The sequence below is a fragment of the Fusarium solani genome (genome assembly GCF_023522795.1).
Source record: "Fusarium solani strain SB1 chromosome Unknown bctg00000014, whole genome shotgun sequence".
Taxonomy (NCBI): domain Eukaryota; kingdom Fungi; phylum Ascomycota; class Sordariomycetes; order Hypocreales; family Nectriaceae; genus Fusarium; species Fusarium solani.
The window spans coordinates 785,937-801,004 of NW_027072141.1; the positions used below are offsets into that span (position 1 = coordinate 785,937).

Below are 15,068 nucleotides of genomic sequence, written 5' to 3' on the forward strand. Positions count from 1 at the left end.
GCACGCTCAGTGCGACAGTTATGAGCCCGGAGACTCTTCCGCTGCGTCGCACGCCAGATCTATCACCACCAGCACCTTCTGCTGTCAAGTCCGTCGCAATGAGATCATTCTTTCAACTTGGAAATCTCCTCAGGGGAACCGGCACGAAGTTAGGCCGACCGCGCAATACTGACTTCCGGATCATTGTCGGATGTGTCAGATGAAGCGATGCGAAACAGCAACTTGAAACCCGCAACAGATTTGACAGAGAAGACCTTAAAAAACAAGAATAACTAACATCTTTGCATGATCTCTTCAATTAACAAAAAATTGCTAACGCATTGATCAGAAGTCAACTGAAAACGAAGTCATCGTCTTTTGACTGAAAATCATCAAAATGTCAATCAGAGACCATAATCTCACCATGCTCAACGCCCGTGAGGACTGGACGAACTGGATCAACTCTATTGAGGACCTGGCTGTTCGCAACGACGTCTGGAGCTACTGCGATCCAGAAGGGACTGAAACCTTGGTCTTCACTGCGACCAAACCATCGGACTCAGCAAGCAAAGACACAATCCAGAAATATCACAGCCTCCAGGCCATCCATGACCCCGAGAAGAAGAAATATGACAAGGTCTCCGATCGCATCGACCTCACGGTGTGCCAGGAGTATAAGCAACACTACCTCGGAATCCATGACGTCCGCGGCAAACTCATCGCGCTGGCTGACAGCATCCAGCCCACCGCGAAGGATCAGAAGCACAACGTCAGGGCCGAGTTTGAAAAGCTTAAGAAAGGCCCTAGCAACACCAGTCTCGACAAATGGCTCAGCCGCTGGCCGGCGCTCGTTAACAACGCCAAGCGTTACAAGATTGAGAACCTCAGCGAGTCGCAGATCTGTGATGCGTTCATTGAAGCATCTCGCGAAGTCAACCCACCGTTCTACAACTACATGAAGTCCAAGGAAGCTCAGGTCGAGAATGAGAAGAATCTCGTCAAGGAGGCTGCAAGAACCATGGAGAAGATCTCAAACGCCTTTCTCACTGCGCTCAACGAGATTAACCCCGATCACGCCAGTAACGGTTCTGTCACCATCGCAAGTTCGACTGATTCTGAAGGGGACGAAAACGACGAAGATGACGATGTCACCATTGTTCAGAAGGCTCAGAATACAGTGAACAGAGCTCTCAAGACCTTTCGCAAGCTCAATCCAACCCTCTCCGAGAAGAAGATCACGATCGGATTCTGCATTAGGCAGTTCAGGACAATGGCACCACCGAAGGAGAACGCTACTAGAGGACGAGCAGCCCACGCCACTCTTCAAGGCAGGAAGCATGGCAATGATTCAGACTCGCACAATGAAGAGAATCAACCTCAACAGAAAAGACAGCGAACAGAACCTTCATCCTCGAACACAAACCTTCGAGACTGCGTCTGTGGCATGTCTCACAAATACGCTGATTGCTACTACCTCAATCCTTCGAATGCACCGGAGGGATGGTCACCAATCATTCAAATCCAATCGAAAGTCATCACTGCAGTCAAAGGGAGCAGGCGGCTTCGGGCAAACATTGAAAAGAACTTCAAGAGAAACAACATCGACCTGCCTAAGTTCTGGCAGAATCAACCTAAGAAGCAAGCACAAGACGAGACTTCAAACACTGCTACATCGCCATCCAAATCAAGAGCTGCATTTGTTACGTCAAGGTTCGCGTTTGGCACAACTGCAAAAGACGAGTACGGCGACTGTTTCCGACTCGACAACTGCGCGGATACACATGTCTGCAACGACCTGTCTCGCTTCACTAACTACAAGCCTCTGGATGATGAAATCATAGAGTTTGGCGACTCAGGCACGTACATCGCAGGCATCGGCAATGTCACGGTCCATGTCGACACTCCATCGGGCCCAGGTCTAATTCAGATCGAGAACGTTGCTCATGTTCCTGGATTCCACTGGAACCTCATCAACACGCACTCTCTCGAACAACAAGGCCTCTACTTCAATACCAGAACCTGTTGGATGGAATACTCGGATGGATCAAATGCTTTCAAAGCAACCAAACATGGTGCTTTTCGAGTGGTTGAACCTCATATTAAGGACGCTGTCTTCAAGGCCGAATCTCATGAAGAGGCAGCGCAGTCCTTTGCGATGGCTACCAAATCGAGAACGCCTCGAGTGGCCACAGCTTCTATGGACACCTGGCATGCAAGGCTGGGTCATATCCGAAAAGAAGCTCTTGAACATGTGCCTCAAGTAGTCGAAGGAGTCGCACTTGGCACTCGCGACTTTGAGCGAAAGTCAGAACTATGTCCTGAATGTCAACTCGGACAAGCGCATCAGCAAATCTCCCGCATACCAACGTGGAGAGGAACTTACCCCTTCGAGAAGATACACCTTGATCTTATCGACATGGAGGAGGCATTCAACGCTAACTCCTGGGTCGCTCACTTCTATTGCGACTACTCAGCTTACCATGTCTCCTTCAATCTTCCAAATAAGAATCAAGATGAACTTCTGTCTGTAACACAGGAGTTTCTGGCCATAACAAATGACAACTGGGGTTTCACTACGCGATACATCCAATCAGATGGCGAGAAAGGTCTGGGGAAGAAGTGGAAGCATCTCATCGCAATAAAGGGAATTACCTTCAACCCATCTCCGCCAGATACGCCAGATCAGAACGGTCCTGCCGAACGTTCTGGGGGGTGATCATGACTATCGCTCGCAAGCTTCGAATACAGGGTAATCTACCTCAGAAGCTCTGGCCCTACATCGTAGCTCATGCTACTCGCCTCCTCAATCGCATCCCAGTTCAACGAAAACAATGGCAAACTCCATACGAAATGGTCCACGACCGAAAACCCAACATCTCTCATCTTAAAATCATTGGCTCTCTTGCCTATGTCTTGATCAAGAACAAGAAGGCTCGTCCAGCCAGAGCAAAATTACAAGAGAACGCGCTCATGGGATGGCTTGTCGGATTCGACGCAACCAATATCCATAAAGTTTGGATCCCACACCTTGATCGTGTCATTGTATCTCGGGATGTTCAAGTTGACGAGAAAGTTATGTATGATCCACAGCTTGCTACAACTCTCCCCGAATCAGGACAGGCTCTCGCGATCACGATCAATGAAGTTGATCTAGACGAAGATGATATCGAACCACTGCTCATTATGGAAGATGCAGCAACATCGGTTCCTATTCTGATGCAAACAGAAGCAGAGCCACCTCCACCACGGCCTCTTCTTACGCCGCAAGAATCGCCTGAACGAGCAACAGTAGGGGAGATACAGGTCGAAGCACCTGTGGACGAATCGCCACCGCCACGGCCTTCGAACCCAGAAGCTCTCCATCAAGCATCACCGCGTCCTCAGGCAAACGTGTCAAGACCAGAGGCACCCAGAAAGGAAAAGATAACGGACGCTGTAGTGCTCCAGAACCTTCGAACAACATCTGGGAGGAACATCAAACTATCTCAGAGAGGTCAAGATACAATCGAAACACTCAGACCACGCTCCACTCTGCATCGAGTTCAGAAGCGAGCGCGAAGACAGGCATACGCCCTACGATTGGAACGCGCTAAGCTGGGACAACAGATCGCCCATGCTTTCGCAACAGCGCGGTCAATCCGAACTCATCGGAGGGACTTGTTACCACCGCCTGATTTTTGGCATCAACTGAAGCGACATCCTGAGAGACAAGGCTTCAAACGAGCCGCAGGTGCCGAGATCAAGTCACTCAAGGAGAAAGGATCCTTCCAGCTAGTTGATTGTCCAGAAGGCAAACAAATCCTGCCACTCAAATGGGTCTTTACCTACAAACTGGACGATGCAGGTTATCTCATTCGTCACAAAGCTCGCGTCTGTGTCAGAGGTGATCTTCAACACCACTCTGGTGAAGATATCTACGCAGCAACCGGTGCTTATCGAAGCTTCCGGATTCTGATGGCTCTCGTCTGTGCGTTTGGGCTGATATGTCATCAAGTTGACTTCAAGAACGCCTTCGTCAACGCTGACATGGACGAGGAGGTCTACACCACATGCCCACCGGGATATGGTCAATCAGGAAAGGTCTGGAGACTGCTCAAAGCGCTCTACGGTCTGCGTAAGTCACCAAAGCTCTGGTTCAATGAGCTTGTATCGTTCCTCAAAGATCTGGGATTTGAATATTGCCCAGATGAACCCTGTATCCTCATCAACAATGAGACTCAACTCATTCTATTTCTTTACGTGGATGATCTCCTCATCATCGCACAACCTGAATACCTTCAACAAGTCAACGAATTCAAAGCAGCAGTACACAGCAAATACGGGATCAAGGATTTGGGCGAAGCAATCTCCTTCCTCAACATCAGAATCCTTCGAGACATCAAAGCCAAGAAGCTCTGGATCTGCCAAGATGGATATATCGACAAACTCTCTGTCAAGTTCGGGATTGATCAGTCAATGAGAACGGCAACTCCTCTCACTTCATCGTATCGTCCCCAACCTTTCGAAGGACAGGCCACTATACAACAGATCACGGAGATGCAAGAAAAGGTAGGATCAATTCTGTACGCAGCAGTGGTATCAAGACCAGATGTCTCCTATGCAGCCAGCCAGTTAAGCCAGCACGCCATGAACCCTTCATCTGAACACCTGCGGTATGCAAACCGAGTTCTCTCATATCTCCAGACCACACAGTACTATGCCATCGAGTTCTCAGGCTCTGTAGATAAAGCTGCAGAGATAGAGACAGGCGATGATGAAGTGCTACAGCAGTCAAGCGACGCATCGTTCGCGGATGATCCAGAGACTCGAAAATCCACCCAGGGCTATCTCATGAAGTTGTTTAGCGGAGCTATCATGTGGCAGTCTTCGAAGCAGAAAACTGTAACCACGTCAACAACTGAAGCGGAGCTCTTATCGCTATCTCATACGGCGAGGGAAACAATAGCTCTATACCGACTGTTCGAACAGATACAGTTCGATCCGGAACACCAACCACGCATCCTCTGTGACAATCAACAAACAGTGGGACTGATCCAGAAAGAGAGACCACAACTGACATCGAAGTTGAGACACGTCGACATCCACAACTTCTGGCTAAGACAGGTCCATCGAGACGGCAAAATTACAGTACAATGGGTTCCAACAACAGACATGCCTGCAGATGGCTTCACAAAACCTCTTTCAGCAGAAAAGCATTCTCACTTCGTCAAGCAATTAGGTCTGGTTGATATCTCATCGCGGATTGATCCAGAATATGCTTCAGGAGAGGATGCTGATGAAGATGACATTCAGACCTCATCTGATACAGAGTGAAATCTGGGGGGTGTGTCGCAGGGTAGGCATGATCTTCGCGGCCTCATGAAACAACTGCGTTAGTAATCTAGCCGTATGCTTTAAGTAACTCTGCGGGATGGAATACCCCGCACAAGAGATAACCTCAGACAACAATCAATCAACACACTGCTGCTGCTCATTATTCTTTACCTGACCCTTGATCCTTTTAGCACGCTCAGTGCGACACTTTGCATAATGGCGTCACGGCAATGTGTTCCTCAAAGACGCCTTTCATCTATTAACCTGGATTGAAGAGCAGGTTGACATCGGTGTCCAAAGGACCCATCAGAGAATTGTTTTGTCACTTTTTGCTCATTTATACAGTAACCTGTCAAAAGTCTGTGTCCACCCCACCTGTCGCGCAACGCGTGCATTTTAACCACGTAACTTGACTTACACATTCCCAGCCGAAACAAAGTCCAATTTAAATAAATGATATATCAAAATAAAGCCCTGATTCTACTCTTTAATATTTAGTATACCAACCCCGTGCCCGAATCACGGCTTGTAGTCGTCGCTCGGTTGACTCTAAAAGCTCCCGAATCATGCTCTGGGGGATAGAGTTCCACGCAATCTCAACGCACCGTTGGAATTCGGCCCTATCAGCGTAGTTATCCTTCATATCCCTTAGATAAGGGAATATTCTACGTAACCTCCTCTTCAGAATATTCCAAACGTTCTCAATTGGGCTCATATCAGGCGAGCAAGGCGGCCAATTTAGAAGGATAATACCATTGCGTTCGAACCACGTAGTAATCTCTCCTGATCGATGAATACTAGCATTATCTTGCTGAAACCTTCTGGTGCCGTCATATATAGGAAGAAGACCATCTCAAAATGCAATTTCGTAACTCCAAGAGGAATATCCGTTCCTGGGAGCCAAAGGGTCGCGCTTCATGAGGATAATTGGTGTCCTTCCTGTCTTCCAAATTCCTCCCCAGAACATCATCGAAATTGGCGGTTTGACATGGTCTCCCTTATTGACAAGCTCCTGATTATACTTCTCATGAGCTCCCAAGAAGAGATAGACGTTGGGGTTGCTTGATTTATTGTTGATGGAAGATTCGTCAGAGTTGATCATCTGAAAGGTGATTAGCTTGATACCATCACCAACTTTAAACAAGTATACCTCCTCGAGTTCGTCGATTCGTGGCAACCAAAAACGCGCAAATCGAAGCCGCTCTCTTGCTTTATTAGCATCAAGTTTCGGCCTCTCCATTGCTTTCCATTTGCGCTTGTAATGGTACTTTACAACGCGTCGGATTGTCGATTGGCTCACTTTACCATCGAACTCAGAGACGAGGGCATCCCAAGAAATAGAACGGTCTCGGCGAATCATACGTAGAATATAGAGCTTCTGGGCCCTATTGAGGACCGAAGGACGCCCTGATCTTGGCTTATTCTTAACGCTGCCGGTCTCACGGAAGCGTTTAAGAACTTTGGCGACAGCGCCGTGACTGGTTTTGAACTGACGCGCGACAGCGCGTTGGCTTAAACCGGCTTCCAGCATCGCCAACATAGCTGCTTTGGCTTCGGGAGAGAATTCATGGTTTTTCTGGCGATTTCCGGATATGATATCGCCAAAAGAACGATTTTCTGACATCGTGGTGAAAAGTTGTGAAGGGTTGAAGTGGTTGGGGTGGTCGCGACCGCGTCGTGGAGAAAACGCGGTCACGTCAAGTGGACACAGACTTTTGACACATAATTGTATGTGATATCAACTCAAAAGTGTTAACTTGCAACCTTGTGCTCGTTTTGAGTGCGGATTGCAGGTTGTCTATTTCATGCTTGAGCTTCTGCGATTCAATAGGCAGTTATTTGTCCACAATCTCTGCGGGAGCAGCGCCTCGGCAATACCATGACCTTGGTGAGGGCATTGACGCTATCTTGTTTCTCGCCTTTGGAGTTTGGCTTTGGTATCAATCAAGCACTAGATGGCAAGGAACAGCCAGTGTAAACCCTCTTCCGCCTACTTCGACTTTAACTGCACACTTCTTGCCAACAGTAGGGGGATCTGGTGCTTTGTAAACACACAAAGCATGAAAGTTCGTGTACGGGCTATGGACGATGTAATTCTACTTAAAGCTTGCATTTTCTTTTTTCTAATGATTTATTTTCCTATCAACTTCTTTCACCGCCTCAATGCTGTGGCATTGCTGGCTATTTGCTTAGGAAGACGCCAATTGTGATAGGAAGCAACGGGCATATCAGAAGGCTGTGCAGTTTGCCAGCCATTTATTACGCTCCATGGTCATAGCGTCGTTCGCTTTGTTGCAGATAAATTCAATTTCGTTCGCGACCCCTTCCGACTTTTCCAAAGTTTGATAAATCAGCAACCAGTTGCGTTGCAGGCTATCAAGGTTGGCCTCTAGACCTTTGATATCTTCAAATAGGGCCTGCACACTGAGCTCCTCGTCAAGTGGAGTTGGCATGGGTAAAGAAGGAAGAAGTTCCTCTAACTCGAAAGGTTCGTCTGAATAAAGACTGGAAGGTGGCCGAAATTCTGGGTCCATGCCGACGAATATGGAAATTACAAAGAACCGGGTGTCTGAGGGAAGACTAGAAGATGGCATATGATTATAAATAGCTCCGACTTGATTTTCTTTTTCTCCAAAAACGTTTTCTTGACCATGGTTCTTCAGCGCAAGCGTCCTTTCTATCGGGAAGTAAAGCCCATTCCGGCTCTTCCTGCTCTCAAATGTTATTTGAATAGGCGTCCTGAAGCGGATTATCACCCTTACTACCAAATTCAACCTAATTCAACGACGTGGGTCGGTCGACATCGCCAAATCATGGCTCGCCAATTGGTCACGGTAAGAGAACTGAGGAGAACAGCACTGTCAGACATCCATAGGCTTGCCTGCATTTTGCATGACAATATCGCGCGACCTCTCTCTTTCTATCACACCGGCAATCAATTCTTTGTGGTCCAAGAATATTTATACCTTGACATATTTGATCTACTTCCGTTATCTGCGATGGAAGTGTCCTGTGTTATGAAACAGGTGGGCTAAGTCCCCGCACTTACAAGCAATTTCTGATCTCGAGAAGGTCACTTGTGGCTTTCAGTGTCTCAAAGAGCAGTCCGTCATGTTCGGTATCGACAGCATCCGAGTAGATATTAACGGCGTGGTAAAGATAGGTCAGCCCGCAGCATCCACTGATTAGCAGTAAGACTTTGCTGACACTGCAAAGTGATTGATTGGGATTTGGAGTCCTGTGTTGAGGGCATGTTTCTGGAGGCCAGCGAGGGTTATTTGGTGGCGTATCTTGAAGAAATTCTAACAACTATGGAGCATAGTTGTGGTCAATTACCCTCAGCTGCGATGGATTTCCTTACGCCGAAGGTGCTGCCGGCGATGAACGTAAGTATATGCTTTTTTTTTTATTAAATTTCTTTTTAGTCTTGGACTTACACCTCATAGCACCCTTTCATTTCCCACGCTGGCGGTCCTAGTGTGTTGAAAATGCCCATAAAATTCGCAATTCAGAGGAAAATCTTGGCTGGTAATCTACATGGAACAGTCCGTTAGCTATGGCACCCCAAACCCCGAGATTTGGAGGAACTTTTTCATAAAGCAGCGGTCCTCTCTGCTTGATCTCTGTCTATATCTTTTTCAATAAGGCCAGGTTACAACGTCATACAATGCCAGAATTTCCACACTAGTCATGCTTTAGTTACATGAATTTTAGCCCGTAATGTTGTACTTTGTACATACGTCTATGCTTCCAAGGCATTGGTAGACTGTCACTCGAGATATGCAATGTCCTCGAGTACGCTGAAGGGCCCTATCTAGTCATTCAAAGCGCTCGTTGAAATCCGATTCAAGGATTCGACGATCGGGTGTTTGGAGGCAGTATCTTTACTAATGAGAAAACCTCGATGCTACCGGCCAACAGATTAAAGTACCTATCTACTCCCAGCACTACACCTTCCTCGCACACTTTCAAGGTTATACGCCGAGTCTGCACTCGATATTGGGTTGATTTGTCATCCACTACCTAAGGAGAAGAAGGTGGCGATGAACGTAGGCGACCCAAAGGCGCTTCTAGGTTAGACCCCCTCGCGGAATTACAGCATGGGGACAGAGAGATACCTGACATACAAGATGTAAATAAAGGAATACTAGACTACAGTAAAATTCAAAATATGTTGAATCATAACGAGACGAGGCGCTCACTAATTGCGAGTCGCGTTTGGAGATTAAGAGTGACTCGTCAGATGAAAGATACACGGCGGCATCGTGACTGCCAAATGCGGCAAGCTAACCCGTGCCTACGTGGGATTAAGACAAGACTGGATATGGTGGTGGCCCGTCATCACCCACGCTCGTTTCCACCTCGACCATGTCAGGCCCACGGCATTTGCTCTCTTCTGCAGCAAGGCGACAGGCACAAGCGGGCACCTATTGAACACAAAGCATATGCTGGGGTGTCACGTGCGGGTCGGGGGTCCTGAGATTACGGACAGAAACAGTAGATCATTCAGGGCCAGACATAAAAGACAACAACACAACATGAATACACTGATTTGGGATCAACGGACCGAATACACGTACTGTCTGACAGCACCTCGCCAAGCCTATGCAGCGCATCCCAGCAGGAAGCTACAACCGCCACATTTGAAGTGCTAATAGTAAGTACGCTTTCTTAGGATCTTTATCGAGATCCAGTTGCACACATCTTTATCTAGAGACACTACAGGCACCTTCTCGAGAAAGTCTCGTACCTGCTCGTAGCGGTACCGCCTGTTCGTGCCACGGACCTTATCCATAAGATGTACGATGGCGTCGGGAGACAGGACCCACCTGCGCTCCAGCGCAATTCCCTTGCCAAAGGCATCGACGACTCCGTCTCGAGTCCACAGAAGTGAGTGGACAAGTATAGCAATAAGGAGACCGTGACGCGCCGCGGTTAATCGCAGATCCTCCCTCGGGATCAGACGATCACTTCGCGAAAAGAGAGACTGGATGGAAACTGTCGCTAAGAATATGCGGACCTGCCAGGAGCGTTCGTCCCTCATGGTGTGTCGAAAGCGACCATCTCGGTCGAGAAAGAAATATGACCCATCAGCCCATTGATGAGAAGCGAGACTTTCTAAGGCTTCTAGCTCCTCCAGAGCGGCCTTCACCTTCTCAGGTCCGATGTAGGCGGGCACGCAGGTCATGGCCATTCCTTCGCGACTCTGTCGTAAATCCTGCCACAGGATGATCTTCCGATCTAATGTCCCCACCCAGGACACAAATCACCGGCGCGACCTTTCGTGTCGTTGAACCCTCTCGGATTTCCGAAAATGGATGTTCGCGCTCTGCCCTCACCCATTTCCAATTCTCCGTCGCCCGACGACCGTCTCGACTCTCTGTCCTTCGAAAGTGATGGGCAAGACAACAACCCGTACTTGAAAACGTGCCCCGCGCAAAATACAAACACATTTTGGATGGATATCTAAATTTTACTCGACCCTTGGGTCGCACAATGATGGAAAGCCCAGCTTCCCTCGTCCCCTGCGTGGAGTACGCCACACCCTTAAGTGCTCACTCTTCGCCGTGAGCTTATGCAGGAGTTGGGTGGACTCTACTTTGTTGCATCATCCTCTTACAGGCGCCCAATTATGCCTCTACAGCTCCAGGGTTTAGACCAGCCATCCCTCCCCGCTCCCTGCTGTCGGGATGTTTATTCACAGGGACGTGGCAAGAACCTAAACCCGCCAAAGGCCATTTCAGACCGAGCTGAAAAGTACCGTATCTGAGCCGGGCAGGACAGATGAGCTTTGTCAAGCAGTTCCACAACGCCGTTCCATCAGTAGGTACCGAGGGTAGGACGAAGGAGTGGACTTGCTAAGCGCCCAGTAATACGGTAGTTCGGAGAACAAGTTGAGGAAAGCGAACGATTACTCGTAGCTAGGGGGCCCAAGGGCGGTGGTCCTTCTCTTTTGTCAAACAGGGTTTGAACGAAGGTAGATATCATGGAGCAGAGCGACAAGAAGGTGCTGGCCCCTTGTCCTGAATGGAACACGAAGTGAGTCGCGCGGGAGGTTATGAGTGAGGGTGCTAGGCTTCTTACGTGAACATCGTAGATGGACTTGCGTGTAGGCCTAATGTTTCGATTGTTTGGAATGAAGCTGGAAGGAGCGATCGAGATTCTTCTCCATAGCAGCATCACACTCCGGGATGGGATATGACACTTTTCGAGTAGCGTCTCTTGGACTTGTTGGTCAAACTATCTTCTGGAGGAAGGAGCTTGATACGGGAGGAATCTTTCCGGTCATAAAATCGTGCAAAAGTTGAAACTGCTTTGCCCTACCTCTTTGCTCCAACACGGGTGAGAATTGCATATGTTTGCGAGTAAGCACCCGCTACAGCGCTCCAACGATAACCCTAGCCAACTATAGGAAGTACCGCATTCTATTTCTTAGTTTGAGCGCTAATCTAGGTGTAGTTAGATGTCTTGGTTTTTTTTCTCTTCTCTCAATTCTATATAAACTAGATGACACAAACGGAAAGTGAAATATACATAAATCTTAAATAAGATACACTCGAGTGGGAGAGAGGTACTTCCAAAGGTAGATCGTGAACAGTCTCAGGTGATCAGATACCATATCGAGTCCACGGAGGGGGGCAAGCCGTCGAGCGGTGCCAGAGTGGATTGACTGGTTGAGTTAGCCTCGACTGATCACTTCCCTTCGAAGCTGACTGCAAATTACGATACTCGGGAAGAATGACTTGAGAACAAAACTGGAATAGTCTATACGGTATTCATATAAAAATATATACAAGGAGAGAAAATACTCTCTAGTGTTGTTCTATATACACAACGCACCTTGATATTGGAAAAGATCTAGGCGCCAAATAAAATTGATCACCATGGGTTACAATAATTCTCTACGCAACTCATGCACAAGATTACTGAGAACAGGTCGGTCGGTCTGTAGCCCATAGGTTTAAGGTTGCATGCCGCGAAGGGGAGGTTTGGTATATTACGTTGAGGTAATAGGCCTGTTTCCCCTCTGTAAGGTCCGAATCAAAGTTTCAAAGAGGACGAGACAGCTCACGATGGTCGGTCCCATGACGAATGTGGCGAGGCCCAGGAGCCCAGCTTGGTTGCCTAAGAAACTGAAGGGAACAGGTGCGAATCGTGCTGAACAGTACAAAACGATAGAGCTTGTACTGGTTACCTTATGTGTCGGGGCGGAACGGCTAGTATACTTACATTGTAGCGCGACGAAGAACCCAGGCAAAACTGCGCTGCCAAATCCAACATATCCAAAGGAGTATTATGCCTCCATGCATGGGGGAGCTGGGCATTCGATGCTCGAGAGTGACGGCTCTCATGCTCGCAACCAGACTACTATACGTCTCCTTGGCTGCCTTGAGCCAATGAGAGTCGAGGTTGTAACCTTGGAGCAAAGCTGTGGACAGATACTGGATCATCAGCTTTGTCCGATTAAGAAATTCCGTTGGTGAGAGTACATCCAGCTGGCGAAAGGGAAATTTACCCCGTGAAATTTGGGCAAATAGGTCGTAGAATTTCCATATCAGAACAACAAAACTTGTAGAATCAAGGGGTGTAATGTTGCGAGCTCCTTCTGTCTTAGCGCTACCCTTGGCCATAGCTCCGATCATAGGTCGTTCGATAGAAATCATTGGACTTCAATGCCAACGGGTTCTTTCAGGCCTATAAGTACATTTTCATAATGGTCAATCTTGAACGTCGATGCTCAGCCACTTCGGCAAACGTTGCCACCATTGGCGCATTCCGCAGGTCCTGAACAACGCCAAGCACCCGAGCACCAAACTGGGCCACGCATTTCAAGGGGCTTCTCTAAGCGCTGGTTCTGGATGGAAGAGAAAGCAGACTTTCGGGGCATGTCTAATGTCGAAGGATACCTTCGCTGGCAGCTGTTGGTCGTGTCTTCAATGTCAGCTGAGTGGGGGAGGGGGCCAATTTTGGCCCCTGATCTAAAGATAAGGCTGTAGACGGGATGCCTATTTTATCTATTCACCACGACCGTAAGAGACAATCATCAAATTTCCTTCAAGTTTGGTTTTTACATACATACGTATTCTTCCACACGTTCTTTCCCTCGTCTCTTCCTGTCAGGCACGCCCTTTCTCCTCTCCCCCATACGGCAAGCATTATCACAAAATTTGTGTCCAGTTTCGCTACTCTCACCATGAAAAAAACTCAAGCTGTTGTGGTTTCTGTTCGTTGCTTTAGATGCGGATGTTTGATAGAAGCTATGTCTACGGATGAACTCCCTGCAGCAGAAGTATCGACGAACCTATTCTACTGTCTAAGCTGTGATCATATCACAGGCTACTCCAAGGAGGTTTTGGGGAAGCAACAAGCTTCGCGCAAGATAAAGGACTCTAGCAGCTCAAGGGGAGCATAATATGAGTTGAAGTTGCATGTAAATGCATAGGTCTAGAATATGATCATTGATATACATCCATTACTAAATGCAAAATTAGGCAATTCAAAGAACTCTCAATGTTCTTAGCAGCATTACTACCTGCTGTGGAAAGTAGAATTTAATATTGTTAGTTATGGAGGATTAATTCATCACAGACATTCGTGACTATCTCTTAACAAGGTAGCTCAAGTCGGGCTACTTGTGTAAGCTCGAGGCTTTGCTTCACAGTCAGCTTCTTTTACTAAATCATGCATGTATGCCACACAGTGAACCCAAAGGACTATTATCGCTAACGTACAGACTTGTCTCCTGATTTCCTTTGGAAACCATGTGAAACCATCTTCGTATTTATTACTCCTCGTATGTCTATTCATCTGCAAGGCCCCATTATGAAGCATTGTTCCTAGAAGGCTAACTTGGAGGCTAGTAATGCGCCCGCTTTTCATCAGGGCCTTCATTATCGCGGTTGGAGCGTTCCCTACCACCATATTGACTTCATAAATTCGGCCAAGTCGGTAAGTGTTTTGATCCCTATCACTTTCTGATCAAAGCTGTAGCAACATAGAAATAAGACAAACAATTTTCCTTGTATTTCTCTCTTAACTTCCTTTCCCTTACTGTCGAGAGACTCTGCCAGAAGCTCCCGGTAAATTGCTGCAGATCACGTCTGAAGTAGCTATTCATAGTCATGAGGAGAGTTTTCCTTCTGCCGGCCTACAGGACTACACTACCTGGCCATTGCGGATTCAGTACTTGAACACCCAGAAAATGCCAGTGGGCTCGACAAACTTCATGGGTCCAATTTTCGCTTCTTCCCGACCCCAGCGTGGTTCTGCCAATCCTCATTTGTAAATCTCCACAACTGGTTGCGAAGGTCGCAAATGACATTGTTCAGCTTCGATATCTCATCGGTTAACTGACACACGTTGTGATGCAGAGAAACAATGTGGAAGCATTGCGTCTTGATGGTGCTGTCTCTTTCATTTAGTTGACTGATCTTTTCGCTCATTGCCTCCTTGTGCTGATCAAGTTCCAACTCGAGGATGTCTATACGAATTTCCTGCTCATCGAGTTTTCCCTCAAGTTCGTACGAGGCATTGATAGAAGTCTTGCTATCAGATGCACATGGATTGCCGCTAGATTGGTGAAATATGTTTTGGAAAGACTGTGGCTGTAGTGGCTTGGCTGACGTGACCTCATTTTCGAAGCAACTCCATTCTGAGACGGTGCCGAGAGACATCATAAACCTGGGACGTTGAGCTTTGAATGCGATCCCTTGAGCCTAGAGCCACGGTTGTACACTTGAGAATTTGAGCTCGAGCTTTATTATATAAACTGCAGA

The 15,068-nt window shown here is 47.6% G+C and overlaps 5 protein-coding genes across 5 annotated transcripts; 3 read left to right on the plus strand and 2 right to left on the minus strand.

Moving 5' to 3' along the window:
* Positions 1–376: 376 nt before the first annotated feature.
* On the plus strand, positions 377–2,695 carry MRS44_017726 (uncharacterized protein; the record flags this gene model as incomplete). Its single annotated transcript, XM_065615628.1, has 1 exon — positions 377–2,695. One exon carries the CDS (start codon positions 377–379, stop codon positions 2,693–2,695), a length of 2,319 nt encoding a protein of 772 aa, XP_065471700.1.
* A 134-nt stretch (positions 2,696–2,829) lies between these two features.
* MRS44_017727 (uncharacterized protein) lies at positions 2,830–5,292 on the plus strand (the record flags this gene model as incomplete). Its single annotated transcript, XM_065615629.1, has 1 exon — positions 2,830–5,292. One exon carries the CDS (start codon positions 2,830–2,832, stop codon positions 5,290–5,292), a length of 2,463 nt encoding a protein of 820 aa, XP_065471701.1.
* Positions 5,293–6,145: 853 nt separating this feature from the next.
* MRS44_017728 (uncharacterized protein) lies at positions 6,146–6,916 on the minus strand (the record flags this gene model as incomplete). The annotated part of the gene is made up of 1 exon (XM_065615630.1): positions 6,146–6,916. The coding sequence occupies one exon, from the start codon at positions 6,914–6,916 to the stop codon at positions 6,146–6,148; it is 771 nt and encodes a 256-aa protein (XP_065471702.1).
* Positions 6,917–7,943: 1,027 nt separating this feature from the next.
* On the plus strand, positions 7,944–8,846 carry MRS44_017729 (uncharacterized protein; the record flags this gene model as incomplete). The annotated part of the gene is made up of 4 exons (XM_065615631.1): positions 7,944–8,126; positions 8,383–8,455; positions 8,509–8,678; positions 8,739–8,846. 4 exons carry the CDS (start codon positions 7,944–7,946, stop codon positions 8,844–8,846), a joined length of 534 nt encoding a protein of 177 aa, XP_065471703.1.
* Positions 8,847–9,943: 1,097 nt separating this feature from the next.
* Positions 9,944–10,480, minus strand: MRS44_017730 (uncharacterized protein; the record flags this gene model as incomplete). The annotated part of the gene is made up of 1 exon (XM_065615632.1): positions 9,944–10,480. The coding sequence occupies one exon, from the start codon at positions 10,478–10,480 to the stop codon at positions 9,944–9,946; it is 537 nt and encodes a 178-aa protein (XP_065471704.1).
* Positions 10,481–15,068: the final 4,588 nt, after the last annotated feature.